The sequence below is a fragment of the Cryptomeria japonica genome, chromosome 7 (genome assembly GCF_030272615.1).
Source record: "Cryptomeria japonica chromosome 7, Sugi_1.0, whole genome shotgun sequence".
Classification (NCBI taxonomy): Eukaryota; Viridiplantae; Streptophyta; class Pinopsida; order Cupressales; family Cupressaceae; genus Cryptomeria; species Cryptomeria japonica.
Window position 1 is genome coordinate 248,736,851 of NC_081411.1, and position 22,842 is coordinate 248,759,692.

The window sequence follows — 22,842 nt, forward strand, 5'->3', positions numbered from 1 at the left end:
ACAATGGGATCTCTTCAATGAGGGCCATGAAGAAAATGAAGGCCAAGCTTCACATTTGAATCCAAACATGGAATTGTTCAAATATTACATTAATTTTGGCTAGATAATTAGATGGTAATTCAATAGTTATCTGGATGTTATTTTTTCCCGTTAGATAGGTAGTTCCCAGAAAATAAGGCTTTTAAAAGCAATTCGATTGTCTTATAAAATCGTCATGTTGAATCTAATTTGAATCCTTGACAAAATATCATATTTCATCTTGGTTTGGTTTCTGTGTGCGATGAATTATTATGTCCTTCAAATGGTATCAGAGCAACCGACTGCGCGAACAATGTGAAAGGTCATGGTGTCCATTACTATCTATGTTGTCTTCATGTGACATGCTATAGGATGCGGCGATCATAGAGACATATAATTTCATGTGCGGTATAGAAATTGAAGTGATGTAGAAGCTGAGAGGTGAATCTTTAGACTACGTGGAAAGACAGAGATACCGAGGGAAGGTGTAGAAGTCGAGTGAACATGGATGATTATAAAAGGGCGATCAGAGAATAGAATGGAGCACGTAGAGATTGAGAATAGGTGGGTATAGAAAGAAGTCCACCTAGCAAGGGAGTGATGATTTGTTGTTAATCAATACAAATAAAAAATGGTGAGTAAAACTCCCACTTGAGCCTAAAATACATCTTTCGTCTGGCGACTCTAGATTGCAATTTTTTATTTATTTCGGAATGATTTGCAAGGATGAAAGAAGTCTCATTTTTCCATTCTATGGAAATATTTCTTATTGCCATTTCTATTATTCGAAAGTTGCCATTTATATCATTCAAAAGTGCGAGATTCGAGAATGACATCTAAATAAGCAGAAGAAAATTTCAGGATGTTGACATTGATTTGAATTTGTATTACTCTCTGTAAGCAAAAGGGAGGTCATCCGAATTTTAGTTGCCATGAGGTTACCTCACATAGGAAGATTACTGGAAGTATGTGTGGTTTATTTTTATTTTGAAGAGGTAGAAGGAGAAAAACAATATTTGATGGATTATTTTTATTGTTTGTTTAAAGACATGGTGTGAAAGGTTCGGCTGATAATGACTTTTTGAAAAATATGGAGTACGCTTTTATAAATATGGGTTTGGGTAAATCATTCCAAATTACAATGGTTTATAGTCAGTTTGAAATTTTATGATTAGGCACTCATTCTTCTTTGAAATTGACATTTTTTTAAGGATGGTTAGATCTTCTCATTCATCTAAACATGGAGATTGTAGGATCAATTTTATATCTAATGGTTCTTTTGAATATTCTAATGCTACACTTACTAGCAGTATCAAGGCTCTCCAAGAATCAAAAGTGAAATTAGGCAAATAGAGTATAACAGAGTTCAATTGAAAGTTGCAAGAAATGGAGATAGGAGGACATCTATCATCTCAAGCTAGCTTTTTGCTTAGAGGCAATTTTTTTGCGTGGTAAGCACTGTCACATTTGTATCCCTAAAGAAAGTGGGGACTTGGCATGATCTACATTCTTGAAGCAAAGAGGGGACCATGCATCTTGAGGTTGCTTATGAGTGTTCCTGAAGAAAAGAGGGGACTTGGAATCTTGATATTCTTGTGAGTCCATTTAATGTATTCATGTTTGGTTGAGACTTTGTAGAGAAGAGGGATTGTTTCCAAAGCACTGGAGGAGGAATTTGACACACTTGGGGGAGATGTGGATTGTCGGAGGAGAGTTATTCTCTCTTGTGCAGCATTAAAGAAGGCATTTTGGCACACTCAAAGGAGATGTGGACTTTCGGAGGAAAGTTGTTGTATCATTGTGCAAGGAGGTTGGGGACATTTTATGTTCTCATGTTGTGCAAAAGTTTGTAGGTTATATAATTAAGAGATCCATCGGTGAGGTCAATTTGGTGTATTTTAGGTGAGTCGGGATGATTTGTGAAGGTGGTTCATCAAAGTCTCCAAGAGGTTGTGATCCACTCTTGCAATATTACACCTTGTTTTGGACTTATGTAATAAGGGAGGATGTTACTATATTACAATGATTTAGGCATAATAAATAGACTATTAGATGGTAGTTCAAAAGTAAGTTGGTTCTTAGGTTTTCTCGTAAGATAGGTAGTTGCTAGAAATTAAAGCTTTTAAAAGCCATTCGATTATAATATTAAATCATCACACTGCATCGAATTTGAATCTTGAATACATTATCATATGTCATCATGGTTTCATTTTTGTGTGTTTCATCCTCTAGAAATTAAGACAAATAAAAACGAACTTGAAGGCTACATTTTATTCCTTACCCCTTATTTTCTAATAGGAAGGTTCAGTAGAATGGGGCATTTTCTAATTATATTTATGATCCACAATATCTGCTTAGTTGTAATGTATTCCATATCTAGTACGCGGGCTTTCAATTTTGAGGGAATTTCATATACTTCCTCTTTTCTTCTATTTCTACTATTCTTTGTATTCTGTTGGAACCTTTCGAATTACCTTTTAATATTAATATAATATATTGTTTAGGCCGTTGATATTTTTCTGAAGAAAAATTAAAACCTAGAGCTCATGAAACACATTCACAACCTCTAGATCATATTGTCATCTAGAACGAAAGAGTTTTCATCCTCTAATCCTCAAAACTAAAAATATTTTTCTTATTTTGGTCTCTTGTAAGTCTAGGGGATGGTCATGGCACACACAATGCCTGAACGGCTGTAGGGTCGATGTCGGATGGATGCAAGCCTGTTGGGCTAAGCCAGAGGCGCTGCCAGGGGCATGTGAACTTTACTTTCCTTTAAATTCTTCAATATCTTTGACGTTTTGCTTCTACTTTTATTTTTGTTTGTTCTAATTTATTTTTCCCTAAAAATGGATACGTAAAAGGAAATGAGATACGTTTAAGATCTTGAATTTGTAAGGCAATTTTCATTAAATCATTTTTTTTTTCCTCAAGCGAATTTTTTATTCATTTTTTCAATCCGTATTTGATAGAGGGGGTTTTCAATCTCTTTTACGGAGGTTTATGGATGCCCAAATGTGAATCTATGCCATTAATCATAACACCCCAGATGGTGATCGTTACACTTTTAATAGTGACCAAAAATCAAGGTTTAATGCTGCAGTCATGGCACTGCAAATTATGACTGTTTCCAGCTGTCTAAGGCATTCAAAAGAAGGGGCAAACCCAAGACAAATTGCGGACCTTTTACCAAGCACAAATTTCCTTCAGAAATTTTAGAATTTATAACGAAAGCTATTATCCTCATACTAGTGCAGAAAAATAACTTAAGGGTTGTCAGTATTTTAAGGTAACGGACGGTTTCTACCATTTTTATTCACCAGTAGTAAGTCGTTGCCGCAAGGATGGATGTTTAGCTCATATGAATATGAAGAAATTTTGAATGAGATCTTAAATTGGTGTTAAAAACTTTGAAGGAGATTGTTTATTCCGAATACCATCACTTTTCATCAATATTCATTATTTTGCTATTAAAAGCTGTTCAATTTCTAGAATATGTCTCTATCCCATAAAAAGATGTAATTGCATTAAATTGGTATAACATAATACATTCAAAGACAAATCGATGATACCGCGATGTAAAGTTAAGTGATGATACCACGATGTAAAGCTAAGTTTTTGCAGAAATATTTTTTTAATGGTATTTGAATTTAACCAGTTTATTTTACAATAATGCATGTTTAGAAGAAAAGCTTTACAGATTACTCAAGATAGGTGTAACTTCATCCGCAGTGTGATACGTCTCATTCTCAAGCATCTACAACTCCCAATTTCATTATCTGAATTCCTTTCGCTTGCTCAAGAATGACTGCGAAAAATAATGTGAGAGGCTTAACCGAACTCGATGGGTTTGCTGGAAAACAAGAGTTGAACATAAATTTAACGCAACTTATAGATATAAAGAGATAAAAGGAATGTATTCATGCAATCACAAATATAACTAGAAATATCCGCACAAATATGACAATATCTATCATCAGATCTTAAAATAAGTGAGATAACAATAATATGGATGATGAGCTGATGTTTTATGTAATAACTAAAGCATTCGAGGGCTTTTATTGGATATCTAAAGCTTTCCCAATTAACACTAATCTGCTACCCTATTTTATTTTCAAATTAGTCAGATTGTTTGAATTCACTTTAGGCTATTAAAGTACAATTACGGGCATAGTACAATGGTCTTTGTGAACCATTTCCCCTGCAATTTAAGTGCTCTCGCTTAACTTATAAAGTTAAATTCCGTCATAGAAGACCTATGTTGTCATGCTTAATCGGCACTAACACTCACTCACAATGGAGATATTATTTTCCTTGCAGACATTTACTATGGAATCATGCTGGCTTTTTCTAGATATAGCCATGGCTAACGGCATACTTACTTTGAAAATGTTCATGCCTTTATTCCAGTGCATTAGTTTTGATGTTTCGAACAAAACTTATTAGCTTAAAGTTTAATAAACCAAAACAGAACAGATAGCTAACAAACAATGCAAAAAAACCTTATACATGAAAATAAAAAATATAGCACTCAGAGATGTTAAAGACAATGGATGGGGGTCAACTTTCTTTTGATTCCTTTTTTAATCCTTCTCTTGCTGAGAGTAAGAAACCAGAGAAATGTAAAGTGACAATTAAATCAAGTGAGGACACGATAGCTAAATCAATTGATGAGGCAAAGCGTAAGGTGAAACGACATAGATTAGGGAAGGAGAATGTACAAGGTAGGGAAAGTGTGGGATTGATTGAAGAAAGCTATGTAAATGAGGAAGGTGCAGAGCCTAAAAATAATTAGAGTTAGAGGAAAAGGAAAAGGATAAGGAATATACGATCTATGGCATTTACTTTTTGGCTTCTTCAAGGATTTGGAACACTTTCTTTCTTTTTCTCACCGTAACCTGAATTTAGCATACAAAAGACAAGTATTTAACACTTCGAATAGAGTTATGTGATTTTATGACTCCCAAAATTGACTGTAAAAAATAAAAGGATAGTGAGTGTTGTAGAGATCATGGAAAAATGAATTCTAGTTCAACTCATGTCTATAGTCAGGTAAAGATACATAGTCTGTAAAAATCATTTGGATGGACATTAAAGTTAGTGGCAAATCATATTTCATTGAGAGTTTTTCAAGGTCTGTCATTGTTTCATTTTTGCGGTGATACTTCATTCTCAATTTATTGCATTTTTTGAGTTCATCTGCGCACTAAATAATTCTAGTTATTTTTGTTCACAATACATGTAATTTGATCTTTAAGGCAAAGGCATAGGCATCCCTATTTGCAGATCATGTCGTCTCAGAACAGGTTGTTTTTATTCAATCAAGAAAATTAAAATATAAAGCATACGAATATGTCAACAAGGTATTCTTCATTACTAATCTAACGAATATTAGGAAGGGTTTTACAATGTTCTATAGTGCAATAACACTACAGGATGGTATTTCTACATCGTATTTAAACTTTTTTAATTTATTTAAATCTCCGCAGTTGATACTTGCTTACAACAAAGTTGGATTACTTTTTCTTTAGTTCTGATTTATCGAAAAAATGGTTTTATGTTTTCTACAGTTTCAAAGTTTAGATCTGTAAGGTTTTGTGATCTATCCCAGCAAGGTGACCTCAAAAGTGCTAAGTCACTAGAGAACATAGGTATGCCTTTCCAGAAGATTGAAAGGAGTTATTATAGCACTCCATTTGGGTGGCGCCTGGCTACTTTTGATGAAACCAGAAATGGGCTAGAGAAGATTAAGGAGAAAAACCTTCTAAACAAATGCGATAGAGTGCGTCTCTTGGACGGATGGATAACTGGTCCAGGATATAACTTTAAAATGGGAAATGACTTCAAAGGATGTCTGGGCTATATTCTTCTCATACGAACTGAAGCTTCTGGTACGCTTTCCTATTTCAAGAATATTTTTTTATGAAAGCATGCATCTGGTCTCTACATACTGTAAGTTATAATTGCCTAGTTTATAGTTTCTAAAATATTCGACACACTTATTTCTTAAATTAAGAATGCCAAACAAAGAGAATTTGGTTATCGTCATACATTTCAGCTTGTTATAACCCAATATCCTATTCAATCAATTTCTTCCATTTTGGTTTCTAGTTTGCATTCTAAGTAAAAAATATCAATTGAATTCTGAAAACAGGGGATAAACAGAGGCACATACATAAAACAGAGCGAATATTATTGCTATTTGTGATACAGTCTGTAAAATTGTAAATGGATTGAATGAATAAAAGATTTCTTTTGTGTGTTTATTGCTATGAATCAATTTATCTCTGTTTTTTATTTCCTTTAATCACAATGGTGGTCAAGCAGATGATGGGAGGGTCCTCTTTGCCCTCTCACGGGCAGTCCTCAGTCTCCTAAAGGCCCTTGTATTACTAGTAATATCATTCTTGTACTTCCCCTTGAATTCCCTGTTTTCATCTCTGATGGGTTCTTTTACATTGTTATCAGTGATAGGGGTTTCCTCCTTAGCATTAGTAACAGGTGTGGGCATTTCACTAGCTAGAACTTTCAAAGTTAGGTCTCCTCACTTTTTCTTGTAGCCCCATCTGCAGAATTCTTTGAAGTTGTCTGTGACTTCTTTGCTAAAGTACATTCCGGAGTAAGTTACCAAGTTTACCAAATGGAGCCACCCTAATCTCAAGAGCACGAGACAGAGAATTGACAATATAAATTATGTCATTTTCTTTCAAAGCAATGCAACCCTTGTCAAAAAACGTGTTCGCTTTTTCTAGGGTTTTAGTATAGGGTTTTGACCCCTGTGCAACGTCTTCGTTTAAAGATGTTGAGCCGCTTTGGCCATCTACGTCGCTCACCAATCCCTCCACTGGCGAAGTGATCGACTTGGCACCAGACTAGCTTTTCGAACCATTTTGGGCACCGACCAGAGTAGAGCAAAATTCTAAAGGTGGATTTTGAATGTTGCCTTCGGTTGAAATCAAACCGTTAGCCTCGGAGGCCTCAACAAGAGCTCTAGGAGAAGCTATTATAGAATCCTCATTAAGATTATCCTACAAGCATATTGCAGAATCATTTTCTTCAACTGCTGCTTCAAAAATTTCTCTCTACGTTAGTTTTCCTCAACATTTTCAAAGGCCATGGCTCTCTTAAACAAAACCTTCAGAGAACCGCTTGAATTTGTACAGCTGCTGTATTTTCGTCCATAGTAGACACTTGCATTGAATGAAGAGTCCTTGGGATTTAAATCCATCACTTTTAGAAATGATCTCTTCTAAAGGCACAAATTATTTCACAGACATTTTCTGTTTTGATAAATTTGGCATTACCATTTCATTGAAAATGGCATATCTATTGCTAGTGATTTGTTCTGCAGTGGGATCCAGTAACCAGTAACCATACTTGTAGTAACCATATTTCTCATCGCCATATGCGAAAAAAAGATATATTTTTTGGACTAGACATCAAGTTTCGTGACGTGAATTAAGGCCTCACATCCAAGCACACAAATGTTCATATGAAACTTTCTTTCTAGGTCACATTTTTGAAATTTCAAAATTCAACTGAGAAGATGGACCTCGGTTAATTATATATACCCAAATTTTTTTTACCAAATTTGCATTTGAGAGAATGCTATGAGGTCTCTCTCCAAAATTGTTCTATTCAAACTCTTTATTGCATTATTTTTTAATTGTGGAAATAGAATAATTTGAAACTATTCTCTGAACAAAATCAATCAAACTTTATGGAGTAGAATTCACCATTAACCTTTTTTATATACTTAAATTTGTTGTTGGTTTGGTTTTCAATAAGTGCTTTGAAAATCTTAAATTTGTCAAACATTTAAGTCCTCTTATTTAACATATAAACCCAAACCTCTCTACTGCAATCATCTAGAAAATTAACAAAATAATTAGACCCACCAATTAAAGTTGCCTCCATAGGACCAAAGACGATTGAAAGCACAAGCTCCAATGGTTGTGTCTTCTTCTCACATGTACCTTTGTAGAAAAGATAATTCTCTTTTGCTTGTCATATGCACAATGCTCACAAATCCCCAACACTAAGGATTGCAGCCCTAGAAGTTGATTCAATTTGTGGAAGATCTCCAGACCCTTATTGCTCATGTGATTGAACCCCTTGTGTCAAAGCTTTGTGTAACTATCTATAACTACCTTAACAACTCCCCCTTTAGTGTGACTCTCTAGCATATACAAAGTGCCTAATTTGTTGCCCTTAGCAATTACCAAGGCCCCTTTTGTCACTTTCCATCTACTTCATTCAAAAGTGACTCTATATCCTTGATAATTCAATTGTCCATGTAAAGTACATATCTAACATTCTGTAGTAGCCAACTATTTCTATTTGTTAGTTTCACCAAAATCTCCCCTTTTCCAATAATATCACAAGATTCATTATTACCAAGATAAACCTTACCAAAATTACTGCTTTAAAAGATTTTGAAATACTCTTTGCATGATGTGGCATAAAAAGATGCTTATGAATCCAACAACCAAACATCTATTGTAGATTATCCCTGATGAATACTAAGAGGGGGGGGTGAATTAGTATGCCAAAACATTTTGCACTAAAACACTTACACAGTCTATAGATAAACTGGTAAAGCAGTCTGACAATCAAACCGGTTATCACACATACAAACCAAAATGCAAATAAACCATTCACCCACAAAAGCAATACATCCATAACACAAGATATTTGACGTGGAAACCCAACTAGGAAAAACCACGGTGGGATGGAACTCACAAGTCACTATCTGCAGAATAGAAACCAGACCGGTTAAGGTCAGACCGGTTAAGGTCAGACCGATTAAGGTCTTACAATGTTCTTCACCAGAATAGATCCTGTTAGGAATCTCAATCTCTGTTAGGAAATAAGTCCGATTAAAGACTACCTAGTTAGAGGATTTTAGATTCACATGTATGAACCACCTTGTTAGAGGATTTTACAAAGGCTTTGAGGCCTACTCGGTTAAGGGCTACAAACTTGTCAAAGATGTGAGTAATCAACAAGTGTTTGATCTATCTACTAGCACAAACTGCTTGGTTAGATCCAGTATTGCGCATAGCTAATGCATTCCTGCATTACTTCAGTCTTCTCTATCTCACTCAGTTACAACTCGATCTTCTCAGATAAGATCGCTCTTCACTTCCACCTTAAACCCTAACTCAACATAAACCCTATTCGCAGCTCCTTCAACAACTTGAAAACCCTAGACATGATGTCCTTTTAAAGGAATCTGATTTCATGTCGGTCCAATAGGATTACATTACAATTTCCTAGGTTCAGTGAATCTAGACATACTCAGTAACACGACACAAGAATCACCGTCAATGTGTCGGCACCATCAAACAATCGGTGGATTGGTAACTCATCACAAAATGCCGGTGGGTAACTTGTCACAGAGTGTTACCGGTTCATACAAAATGCTGATTGCCGGTTTGACAAAAATGCCGATTGACGATTTGACAAAAATGAAGACTAGTAAGAATGTGTTGTGCCGCTTTGCTTCCTCATACCGCTTGTGATCTGCTAACCACTTGGGGTCGACATGCCGCTTCAGACTAGGAAGTTACACATTCTGCAAAATCACCACTAGTCAAAAGACTAGAGCACAACATACCGGTTGGAACAAATACCAGTTGAGCATGAGCTCATACATATAAAGGGGATCTCAATACAAGTGTGTGTCCATCAATGACAATGACAACATAAACATCAAAAATGCCAACAATCTCCCCCTTTGGCATTGATGGCAACACTTAGGAAACTAAAATTTTGACATCTAAGTGTTTTACAACAAAAACTTGCCATTAACAAAATTGCTCCCCCTAAGCATATACACTATCCCTTAATCAACAGTGTTTAGCAATTTTGCATTCAGAGCATAATCATCATAGCATATAGCATATATCACAGCATATATCAAAATTTCAAAACCAGATACTTCTCCCTCTGATATACTTCTCCCCCTGATATATCAAAATTTCAAAATTTAAGACTATCAAAATTTTAAAACCATGTACTTCTCCCCCTTTGCCAACAATGACAAAGTACCGCTGTAAAAACCTATTTCCATATATATATAAAAGAGTTTATGACAATAATGAATAATACTTTTCAAAAACTGCTTTGTAGTCCTGCAAAAATTATTTCATGGAGAGAGACCAGGACTCAAGTAGGGAGGTCACCACTTCCTTCTCTATCTGCATTTATGATACATGTTCCTCGATGGCATCTATTGTGCTCAGTTCTTGGGTGATTGTAAGTGCTTCCAGGTTCAGATAGCATTTCTAAAGAATTTGCAGTCATGGACGTAATACCAGTTGAAGTTCTTGCAAATCCCTAGATCTTGTGCTTATCTCTTGCTCTATCTTGACTGACTGGATCTGGAACCGGTGAACGGTTTGCCCATATGTTGCAAAGGAGTCATAAGGAGTCTTAAATGTGCTTAAGTAGGACTGTAAGTCCGTCTGCAGTTGTTGCTTCTTTGCTAGCACATCATCACAGAACAGATGAGGTTGACAGATTTTGCTGAGTAGCAAGTTTCCCTCATCCAAAGCACTCCTTATGTCCTTTTGATCCTTTGACAGTTTAGTCCTAAGCTCATTCAATTTCTTCACTAGAGTAACATTAAGAGCGTTTTGGTGCTCTTTCTTTACATTAGCCTCTATTGCTTCTTCTAGGCTCTGCACCTAATCATCCACTACAGTACATAGAAGTTTGAGTTGTGCTAGTGATGAATCAGTGTCAGGAAGATTAGTACCGGGAATTAAACCGATAAGTGTGTCTATAGCTGCCTGAATGATGTCTTGTTCCTTTTTCCTGCGAATGATCTCAAGGTGCTCTTGAGCAACCTTGATGCTCTGCATAAGCTCTGACTCGCTTGCAGATTGGAGATTGATAGGACTAGAGAGATCAACTGGTGAGGGTTGACTTCCGGTTGCCTTCGGAGTCTCCACCTGAGAGCTTTTTGCCGCTTCACGTTCCTTGGCTTCTTCAACTTTCTTCTTTTCTACTTCTCTTCTCTTCTCTTCTTCCTTGTCTTCTTCTGCCTTTTTCTTCTCCTTTGCTCTCCTCTTCTGCTCTTCCTTTTCTTCTTCTTCCCTCTTCTTCTTCTCTTCCTCTTCCTTTTTCTTCTTTTCTTCCTCTTCCTTCTTCTTTTCTTCCTCTTCCTTCTTCCTCTTCTCCTCTTCTTTCTTCTTCTTTTCTTCTTCTTCCTTCTTCCTCTTTTCTTCTTTGTCCTCTTCTTCTTTCTTTTTCCTTTCTTCTTCTTGCTTCTTTTTCTCTTCATCTTTTCTTTTCTCCTCTTCCTCTTTCTTTTTCTCTTCCTCCTTTCTCTGTTTCTCATCTTCATCCTTCTTCTTTTTCTCTTCTTCTTTGTCTTTTGCCGCTTGTTGTGTGTCCACAGCTTGTTCACCACCCTGATCGGCTTGTTGCCTCTGTTCAGTTCCCTCAAAAGGTATATTCTGAGTGACATCTTCTATATCCAGGGCATCGACATCTATGGTGTCGATTGGTTCCTCCACCAGGTTTCCTTCCTCATCAAAAACTTCATCTGGTTTGGAAATAACCGGTTCCTTTTCCGCTTGGAGGTTGGCCATTCGAGCTTTGTGTGAGTTGATAGCATGGGCCATGTGTTGATGTGTATCCTTTTCTACATCATCAACTCTCCCTTCCAACAACCAGAGTCTTCTTCTCCTTGTGAAGAACAGACCTTTATTTTGATCTAATACATCAAATAATTCTAAATTTGAGAGTTCGAGGAAGTAATGTGCAAAATTTTTCTCCCTAATCTCTTGTTCCTTTTCAATGGCAATGCGCCATTTGTTATCCAATTCTTTATACAATGAATCTGGTGTCTAAGATTTAATCTCTGATGGTGACTGGTCATTTTTGCATAAATAAAGAATAATTTCTTGCAGTACTTCATCTTTTTCTTCACTATTGAAATCATCATAATAATCAATTAAATCATGAAGTAACTTTCTCCTAATATTCTTTACTATTCTTTGACAATGTGTCAAAGGTTTGTAAGAGGAGATATCTATATTTACTAGTGCGGATGTTGCCAGTTCATTCTTCTTCACCTTCTTGGTCTATCTAGCCTTCTTTGGCTATTCATCAGACTTAGTTTCTTCGGAGTCTGGTTCATTTGCCTTAGTCTTCCTCTTTCTTTCGAAGAATTTTGCTGGTGTTGCCTTCGATTTCTTCTTTGTCGGTGATCACTTGGTCACTCTTGGAGTCTTAGTGGTAGCTAGTGCCGATACTGCAGACACTGCCTTAGCTTTCTTGGCTGCCGGTTCTTTTCCCTTTTTCACCGATGGTTCTTCAACCGATGCAATCCTCTCCAAGTAGGTTCCGGTTTGCTTCTCCTTTAGATCAAGAGGTGAGGCAATAAGGGTTGAAGCATACCCTTCTAGCATGTCATACATGAGCTCATAGCCCATAGGCTCCACTTTCTCCATTCTAGGCTCAACAACCTCCATTACACATTTGTCCACCTGAATAGTGAAACAAATGTCGTCTTCATACTTCTTCACTATGTCACCTGAGATTCGCATCCTCTGACTTATCTTTCTTCTGAACTCATCAAAGCATTTGTTCAGGATCTCAAGGTAGCCGGTTCCAATGGCTTGCACACTTTCCTTTATCTGCTTGGTTACCAGTTGGTCATGGGACCACTGGACATCTCCTACACTCGAAAAGTAGCCTTGAAAATAGAAAAACAACCCTACCAGTAGTTGTCCAAACTTAAATCTCAATGAATTGTCCTTTTTGATTGCCTTGAGATTTAACAAGAGTTGCCTTTGCATACCGGTGCATAAGTCAAATGATTTATCCTCTAGAATCATCCGGTAAGCAGCATTTACCACTGCAACAGATATAGAATTAATCCTGCTGGCTGAGAATGTCTTGTAGCCTATCACCATGCAGGCGTATTTTACCAGTTCATCCTTGATAGGATTAAAAGTCATACCTCGTGAATCACTTGTCGAACCGGTGAGCTTGGTCATTTCCGTTTTGCTTACCATTCTCAGGGCTGGCACTTCCCCTATGTTGTAGAAACCGGTGACTGCATGAATTGCCTCAGGCATGATATCATGCATTCTCTCCAGGTACATATTGTCACCATGGACTCTACTCAAGATGATTTTGATGTGATCCTCCTGTGAAATCTTCCAGAAAATACACCGCATTATGGAGTTTCTTCTTCTCTAAGATACTGAACTCTGGTTTGATCCTTTTGTCTTTTCCGCAAAATAGACCTAATTGAGTATGAATGGCTAAGGACCCTAGGTCTTCTATCTTGCAATCAATATAGTCTGAAATTCCTTCTTCGACTATGACTCCAGCTGAGACTTGTGACAAAGCATTATACTTGGACTTCCTCTGAATGAAATTTTCTGACTCAATGGATGTGCTTGAACTGGTATGAGATGCGAAAGCCATTGAAGAGTATTTCAAGAACATGAAAAATACCTTTCAAACGCGAATTTAGGGCTTCCTGATTCTGCTTTGCTTCACTCCTCATCGGATGCCAAATCACCGCTTTGAGTTCTCCACTGCCGATTGCAAACTATATTTGAATCTCTTTCAAATCTCTCCAATTCCTCGAAATCTAAGCTCAAATCGCCTTCTCTTCGCTCTGCACTTGAAAACTTTTCTTTGCTAAAAAAACAGATAGTGAGAAATGATTTGAAAATTGCATTTATACATGTCTCTCACCTACCATCATTAATGCTCCCATATTAGGGTGTAAACCCTAATTTGCCTTTTTACTGTTTCCATTCTTCTACCAAGCGACAAGTGTAGAATACCGGTTAAGGTCTTTTACTGGTGTTAACTGAGGGTTCGAAAGCATTTTGCCATTTGCTCCCCCTAAGCCTTTGAGGCTTAGTTTGCCAGTTCAGATATTTCCACACTAGGTGCAGAAACCAGTTCCTCCTCCAATAATACTGGTTTCTTCTTCCATATTTTCTTCATGTCTTTTTGAACTTTTTCAACATCTATTTCTCCTTCCTGAGTGACTGGTATATCATCAGATATACTTTTTCTACTTCTGCAAAATCTTGCAATGTGACCCGGTTTGTTGCAGTGATCACAAACAAGTCTAGGTGCTTTCCAAGGTCCATTGTACATGTTTCCATTCTTCCTTCTGCATGTTGCAGCAGTGTGACCATGATCATGACAGATCATACAACTTTCTCTCTATCCAGTTGCCGCTTGATGACCACCACTTCTTCACTGATGATTGAAGACATTAAACCGGTTGTGGTTCCGGTTCATAAAAGATTCAGGACCAGTTCCTTTGGTCCTCTGAGGATATCTTCTAGTGTTATCCATTACAAACTTGCATTCAAATGCTCTATGCCCAAACTTGTTGCATGCATAACAATGACCATTGAACTTATTGGATCTAGGTACATTGTTGATAAAATAAGGAAAATTATTGTAGGCTTTGCTCCTACATACATTGGCAGTGTGTCCTTCTTTAAGACAGTTAAAGCAAACAGGTTTGAATTTTTGCTTACCTTTTCCTTTGAGTGTCGGTTTCTTCTTTGATGCCTCAGCATTTGTTCTTGAGGATTCTCCTTCCTCATGTCTAGAAAAACCAAGACCATTGGTATTCTTTGCCGGTCTAGATGACTCAAGCTTTTGCTCTAGCCTGACTATACTTTTGCCATACTTAGCTAGTATTTCCTTTGATTCAAAGAGTTCTTTGGAAATAGTAGTGTTTGTCTCCATAAGACTTGCATTTTCAGAGATGGCAATGTTCAGTTCTCCTTGCATGTCTTCTTTCTCCATTCTGCTCTCATGAAGGCGAGCAGCTAGTGCACTAATCTCTTGTTTCAACTTGGAGATCTCATGATCTCTATCTTTTACCAGATCTTCAGCTTTTCTCCGATTCTCAAGCTCTTGGCTAAACCGAATAGTCAGTTCTTCCAACTCCTTTCTCAGATTGGAGTTTGAATCATTCAGCTTATTCACTTCAGAAATCATAGCTTCCATGTTAGCTTCATCTTCAGAACTACTTTCAGATAGTTCCATTAGCCTCTCTGCATGTTCTCTTCTTTTTGCTTGAGATGCCTTGTATTTGACCATAAGATCATCATAGGCTTACTCAAACTTAGTGAGCCGTTGAGTAAGTTCCCTCAATGTGTATTCCCCCATATCTATTTCCAAGTGGTTAAGCTTATAGAAAGGTTGGCTCTGATACCAATTGATGAATACTAAGAGGGGGGGTGAATTAGTATGCCAAAACACTTTGCACTAAAACATTTACATAGTCTAGAGATCAACCGGTAAAGCAGTCTGACAATCAAACTGGTTATCACACATATAAACCAAAATGCAAATAAACCATTCACCCACAAAAGCAATACAACCATAACACAAGATATTTGACGTGGAAACCCAACTAGGAAAAACCACGGTGAGATGGAACTCACAAGTCACTATCTGCAGAATAGAAACTGGACCGGTTAAGGTCTTACAATGTTCTTCACCAGAATAGATTCTGTTAGGAATCTCAATTTCTGTTAGGAGATAAGTCTGATTAAAGACTACCTAGTTAGAGGATTTTAGATTCACATGTGTGAACCACCTTGTTAGAGGATTTTACAAAGGCTTTGAGGCCTACTCAGTTAAGGGCTACAAACTTGTCAAAGATGTGAGTAATCAACAAGTGTTTGATCTATCTACTAGCACAAACTGATTGGTTAGATCTAGTATTGCTCACAGCTAATGCATTCCACCATTACTTCAGTCTTCTCTATCTCACTCAGTTACAACTCAATCTTCTCAGATAAGATCGCTCTTCACTTCCACCTTAAACCCTAACTCAACATAAACCCTATTCGCAGCTCCTTCAACAACTTGAAAACCCTAGACATGATGTCCTTTTAAAGGAATCTGATTTCATGTCGGTCCAATAGGATTACATTACAATTTCCTAGGTTCAGTGAATCTAGACATACTCAGTAACACGGCACAAGAATCACCGTCAATGTGTCGGCACCATCAAACAATCGGTGGATTGGTAACTCATCACAAAATGCCGGTGGGTAACTTGTCACAGAGTGTTACCGGTTCATAAAAAATGCTGATTGCCGGTTTGACAAAAATGCCGGTTGCCGGTTTGAAAAAAATGAAGACTAGTAAGAATGTGTTGTGCCGCTTTGCTTCCCCATACCGCTTGTGATCTGCTAACCGCTTGGGGTAGACATGCCGCTTCAGACCGGGAAACACATTCTACAAAATCACCACTAGTCAAAAGACTAGAGTACAACATATCGGTTGGAACAAATACCAGTTGAGTATGAGCTCATACATATAAAGGGGATCTCAATACAATTGTGTGTCCATCAATGACAATCACAACATAAACATCAAAAATGCCAATAATCCCATAGTTAGAATAAGAGCACCCATATCTTCTTCATATGTGGCATTTGCTTCGTTTTCATTTGGTTGATTTTCTATCTTCTTTAATTACTAACATTTTCTTTTGATGTGGCCTTGCTTGGAAGAATACTAGTAGCAACTATCTTTGCCTTGGATTTGATCTCCTATTTGATTTTTATCTTCCTCTTTGGTTACAATTTCCTCTTTTTGGTGATCTTCCCCTATTGCCAACTATCAAAGCAACTCTTGAGGAAGTTCCTTGATTCTTCTTCCTCGTCTTCACTAAGGAGATTCTGAAAAACATCATCAAATTTTAATATACTTTCCTTCTTGTTAGACACCAAGTTACTAATAGCCATCACAACTCCCTCCCAACTATTGCGTAGAGACCATAATAGCAAAATGGCTTTGATTTCATCATCAAGGTTTATGGTTACAAATATTATTTGGCTGATCAATGTGTTAATTCATTTAAATGACTTGACAGATTACCTCCTTCCTTCATCTTGAAATTGTATAACTTCTTCATTAGAAAAACTTTATTTGATGTGGAGGCCATTTCATATAAGTTGGGTAAACATGGGGTCAAAGATCCCTCATTGTCTTCTTTGTCATAAAAATGAACAAATTGCTAAAGAGGGAAAGAAATATGGTCACCATCTTCTTCTTGTTCATTTTTCCCACTCATTGGACATCATAGTCAGCTTCTTTGTTTCTTCCAACATTATTGCAAGATCTTTTCACAACAACAAAGCTTCTATTTGTAGTTTCCACATTCCAATGTTTTTCTCCAAGAGTTTTTTTTTTGGTCAATAAACGGCAAAAGACAAGATGTATATTAATCATAATGAAGTTAGATTTTACAGTAATCATTAGAAAATATTACGAGAAAACTCACATATAAATCAGAAAATCTTTCCAAAAAGTATAAAGTATCAAGTTCTTCACTAAACAAGTTTAAAAGCTTTAGATTCATATCATTTTTGCTGCCTAATTTCTAATGCACTGATTTTTCTCTTCTTATCTATGCTCCTATTCTTTCATTCTTCTTTTCCTTGGCATGTACCCGTCCTCTTTCTCCACACTACCTTTGCCTTGTCTCTATGCTTCCCTCTCTCCACATTATGCTGCTTCCTTTGTTTTGTTCAACCATTCCCTCTTCTCAAACTACCTCATTTTTAATCTCTCTAAAAGATACATCTCTACATAATGAATTTAAGACACCTAAGATAGAACATGTAATTTGATAAGGCGGACCCATTGCAGCAATCAAATTTTCTTGATAACCTCCTAGATTCTAATAATCAGATTACTGTGAAATAATTGCTATACTTGACAGCTTGTCCTATCACCTTTCCCCAATCATTCCACCAAAATATCTCTAGGTCTACTATCTATCTTATCATTCTCTTATTATTGATCTCGTTTTATTTCTAATCCAATCACCTTTTCATTTAATCACCTAGTAATAACTTGCTTGCTAAGACTGCTACCCTCTTAGGCCTTTATTGTATGTGATTATTCCCAATTTTAATGTAACCTTATTCATCTAACTTAACTTTAATGCCACCACCTCACCTCTTTAGCTTCAGCTGCGATCTTTGATAACTCATCTGCTTCCATGTTTGCCTCCCTTTATACATAGTTGATTGTAAAACAATCAAAATATCTAGGAATCGTCATTATTTTTTCCAATAGGGCTTTGCCTCTCTAGTTGGGAGTTTCATACATCCTCACTACATTGATAGTGATAGTTGGGTCTCCTTCAATTTCTACCTGTTTGATTCCTTTCTTTTTGCATTCAATCAGCCCTAGGTAGAAGGCGGTAAATTCAACTATATTATTTGTGTCCTCTTGAAGGGGAACGACAAACTTACCTTTAATGGAACCATTGTTGTCCCTAATTATACATCCTTCTCCAGAGGGACCAGGATTACCTCTTGAATCCCCATCACAGTTCAATTTCATCCATCCTTTCTTAGGTGGTTTCCATGTTATTTTCTCTCTCTTCTTATCTCTTTCTCTTGAAAACATGGGAACTTTAAGTCCAACCCAATTAAACATCATTTTTCCATCCCATTGAGTAAATTATCCTTTAGTCTTGAATCTTAGTGCTATTTTGCTATTCATTGTTTCCACAATGGAGCTTTCTATCATATTGATTACTGATTCAACTGGTTTTGATTTTTTGTCAAAAATTCTCCTATTCCTTTCTTTCCATATTTCCCATAATATGGTTGAAGGGCTGATTGCCCATAAGCCACTAAGTAACCCATTATTAGTTCTAATGGGCCAACTTTGAAATAGAGATATTATGTCATTAGGCAATGTCATTACAAATCCTAACTTGGCACAAAGCCATCTCCAACATTTTGCTGAGTAGGGGGAGTTCAAAAGTAGGTGATCTTTGTTTTCTTCGTGATTTTTACATAACATACATCTTGAGGGGCCTTCAAATCCCATTTTTCTAAACCTTTCTGCTGTTAGGATCTTTCCTCTTGTTGCTAGCCAAGAAAATACTCTTGCTTTTGGTGTTTTTTTGCCACTCCAAAATAGCTTTTGAGGTATTCCTAAAGCATTATTTTGTGCTTGGTTCACCAATACATTATACCCCTCTTTTGTATTATATTGCCCATACTTTGAAGCAGCCCATATTAGTTTATCATTGCCTCTTCTAAAAATAACTTGTCTATTTGTAAGTACCGCTTTTAACTGTCTAGCTTCTTGCCACTGGATGGGAAGGCCTTCGAAATTTTTCCATTCCCACCCAAAGGCTGGGTCATCCTTTAAGAAATTGACATAATCTTTTATCTTCTCCCCCCATGTTTGTTTGAGCCACCTTTTGGTTGTTTCAATAGATATTTGGCTATCTATACTCGGATAGCCACCCCATGAATCGTCCAAAAATAAGCATGAATTGCCATCGTGAACATCCCAAGATGCATGTTCTGCCACTATAGACTTACATTTTAGGATAAAATTCCATATTCTTGATCCCTTGGGGGGCTTATTGATCCTAATTATTTACTGGGATGCATTTCCTTCTAAGTATTTGATCTACATGAGCTTTATTTGCTTCTTCCATCTTTGTTCAATTTCTTCACAACTTCTCCCTAGCTCTAATGCCAATTGCTAAATATAAAGAGCAGATAAAATAATATCAAACAACAAAACTAAAACAAAGACAATAAAATATAGACACATAACATAATGAATTACATGGTTCAGCATTACAAGGTACATCCAAAAGAAAGGAAGGCAATAACTTTATTCACTGGATCTCACAGACCATGCATAATCTGCACTCATCATTTTAATACAATGTTTTAACTTTTGAAATGAGACAAATAGAAAATGAAGAGTCACTAAGAAAAGGAATGATGATATGACTATTAGACTTCTCATTCTCAACACAAACATACATCGATCATGTTAGATATATCTACATTATATTACATTATCATGGTTGGTAATCGTAAACACCATTCTCTACCACTCTTTCATAACCTGCCAAAGACGAGATCGTGTTAACTGGAAGAGAAAATAACTTTTCATCATGCAGGTAGAGATGCTGAAAAATGATTAACTAATACTGATACTGTAGTTTCAGGTTGTGCATACGCCGATGTTAATATCTGCGACACACAAAAGGAAGCGGCATTGTTCCTGTGTGCCGATGACTGGAATTATGAAGTTATTTATTGGCTGTTAAACTCGTGGACGAAGACGGATACTATGGACTTACAAGATGTGAGGCAAGGGAGAATTCCATTCATTGATCCTACCAAATTTAAACAGATGAATAAGGTGGTTTGTTCACTAGCCAGAAAGCTTGGCGATAATGTACCTGTGAGTGAAAAAGCGGCTAAGAGAACTTATTTGGGGTCACATTCAGGGAAAGAGGTGCTATCCAATTTGATCAAAATTGTAAATGAAGAAGACCTACAGCAATACGATAGATCTGGCTTTAAGACTACAGCTGAAGTTGAGGAGTCTTGCTTCCCAAGGTCCCTGGAGCCCTACTGGCTTGAACATTTAGCTAGGCAGGGAGGTATGGACTGGAATAATATTGCAGACGTGTTCTTGAACTTTTTGTCTGAATCTTTTGCAGGGTCGATGGTAGAATTTTGTGGGAACCGCATTCTTGCACAGATATGTAAGGTAAATGACGAGAGTGATGGGCGAACGATAACCTCAAGCCAAGGGAATTTTATCGTTGCCTCACTCATTCTCTTTTATGCTTCCTCCTATCTCACTGACATCATGCATGCACCGCTGGCACATGATTGCTGGGGCAGTTGCGCTGGCAAGATGCTATTCTACGTGGCATCTAACAGCGGGTCAGATGATCTTCCACGCTTTAACCGGATGCTAGAAAACAACGCAATGTGGAGGTGGTACGATCAGGTTGGAAATTACGATCTTCTCAACAAGCTTTTGGTCATCGCAGCCAGTGGCAATGTTTCTCGTCGTCTAAAAACGGACGAAAAGAATGATATTCTTGTAGTAAACATGTTACTACAATGCGGAGCTCAGCCTGGATCAGGCTATGCAACTTTAGGCTGCGAAAAGGTGACAACACTGGAATCCGCTATAACTTTTAGAGATGATGAGGATATTGCAAAGGAGGTCGCAAAATCTTTGCTTCATAAGTGCCATAGGGAACAACAACAGCAGTTAGCAAACGTTCCAAATAAAGATGGACTGACCCCTCTTCAGTTTGCTTCTTGGCGGGGTCATGCTCTCAAGTGTCAAATGCTTCTTGATCATGGAGCTAGACCAGATTTTCTAGCCAAAGACAACAAGACAGCTATTCACTTTGCTTCCTTGCTGGGTCACGCCGGTGTTTGTCAAATACTTCTCGATAACGGAGCGAAACCAGACGTTCAAGACACAGACGGCAAGACAGTCCTTCATATTGCAGTGGAAGAGAAGCAAAATGCAGTTGTAAATGTGCTTATTAAACATCCAGATATCACTGAAGTTGTCGATTTAAAAGACAAAAGAGGACACAGCCCTTTAGATGCAGCAGTTGCCGACACAGATATGAAATTAGTAGCAACTTTGTTATCTAAGTTGAGACAGCCAGAAGCCTATTTCAATAAAGTGGATCTAAATGAGCTTCTACGTTACTCCTTACTCAATGGTTGTGTATATATTGTTACAAAGTTGTTTCAGAAGGGAACAAAGTTGTCAGTTGATGAATGTGATGACGAAGGAAAAACATTTGTGCATTTGGCTGCTATGGGTGATGATGATAGTAAGGCAGTCGACTTGGTCAGCATTTTATTGGAAAATATTGAAGAAAAGGAAAAGTTGGTATGCAATTGCGACAGAATAGGGAGGACTGCTCTCCATGAGGCGGCTTTGAAGGGAAATGAGAAGCTCTGCAGATATCTTTTGGATATAAATCCAAAAGTAATAGATCTTAAAGACAGGGACGGCCGAAACCCTTTATATGATGCAGTTCATGGAAAACAGAATGAGGAAGCTGTTTTAAGGATGTTGCTCGTCGAATATTCCAGAAAAGATATAGGTCTCGATGACCTGAGAGACCGCAACGGCCTGACACCATTACACGTTGCTGCTTCATTGGGAAAAAAGCACCTGGTGAAAGTGCTCCTTTCTCGAAGCCGTAACGATAGTAACCAATATTTCAGGGGAAGAGACTTCCTTGCACAAAAAGCCTCGGCATTTTTGAAGAGAGGAGATTTCCGTGGGCAAACAGCCCTTCATAAGGCCGCAATCTGTGGAGACGTAGAAACTATCGGGATTCTCTTGGAAGAAGGTGCCCACCCGCTCAATAAGCGGGATTGTGACGGCAGAACTGCACTTCATTACGCTTTTCAAGCCAAAACTGGAGGAGACAAAAGGACGTTGGCTGATTTCCTTTTAGCAAGCTGTAATTCCTATGAAGAGAAATCGCTCCTATTATGGGCCTCCCCAGCAGGCTTAGGCACTGCTGACGAGAATCTAAGCAAAGATGATCCCATTCGCAAGTTTCTTGTAGATAAAAAGAGAGAGATTACTGAGAAAATGAATACACACAATTTGTTGAAGACGGCTTCTTCTCTGGGAGATACAGAAATGAGCAAAGAACTCGTCTCCCTAGGTTACCAAATCGAAGACATTTACGATGAAGAATGGTTGGAAAGGTTGGAGCCCACAAGAAGAGAAAATGTAGAAAAAGGTATTTTTAAGTCATATCTGCTCTACATTATTTATATCACAATACCACTTGTTCATGACACAAGCTTTACTTCCAGTTTCAAGACAACTTGATATTATTCCAGAACGGGGAAACGATCGTCCAGCCCTCTCAGACGATCCGGGTAAACAATAATTCCCTCTTCCTTAAACAGAGAAGATATCTTTCTTGAATCTAGAGACGCTATAAATTGTTTTCTAAAATCTTCCTTG

General features: G+C 37.4%; 1 protein-coding gene across 1 annotated transcript in view; it reads left to right on the plus strand.

Annotated features, from left to right (window-relative positions):
• The window catches only part of LOC131054475 (uncharacterized), a 29,077-nt gene that overhangs the window by 2,293 nt on the left and 3,942 nt on the right, over window positions 1-22,842 (plus strand). The window contains exons 2-4 of the mRNA XM_057989007.2: window positions 5,589-5,909; window positions 20,033-22,612; window positions 22,689-22,754. Coding sequence (XP_057844990.2) covers window positions 5,672-5,909; window positions 20,033-22,612; window positions 22,689-22,754 — 2,884 coding nt within the window. The 5' untranslated portion in view covers window positions 5,589-5,671. The remainder of the gene's footprint in view (window positions 1-5,588; window positions 5,910-20,032; window positions 22,613-22,688; window positions 22,755-22,842) is intronic.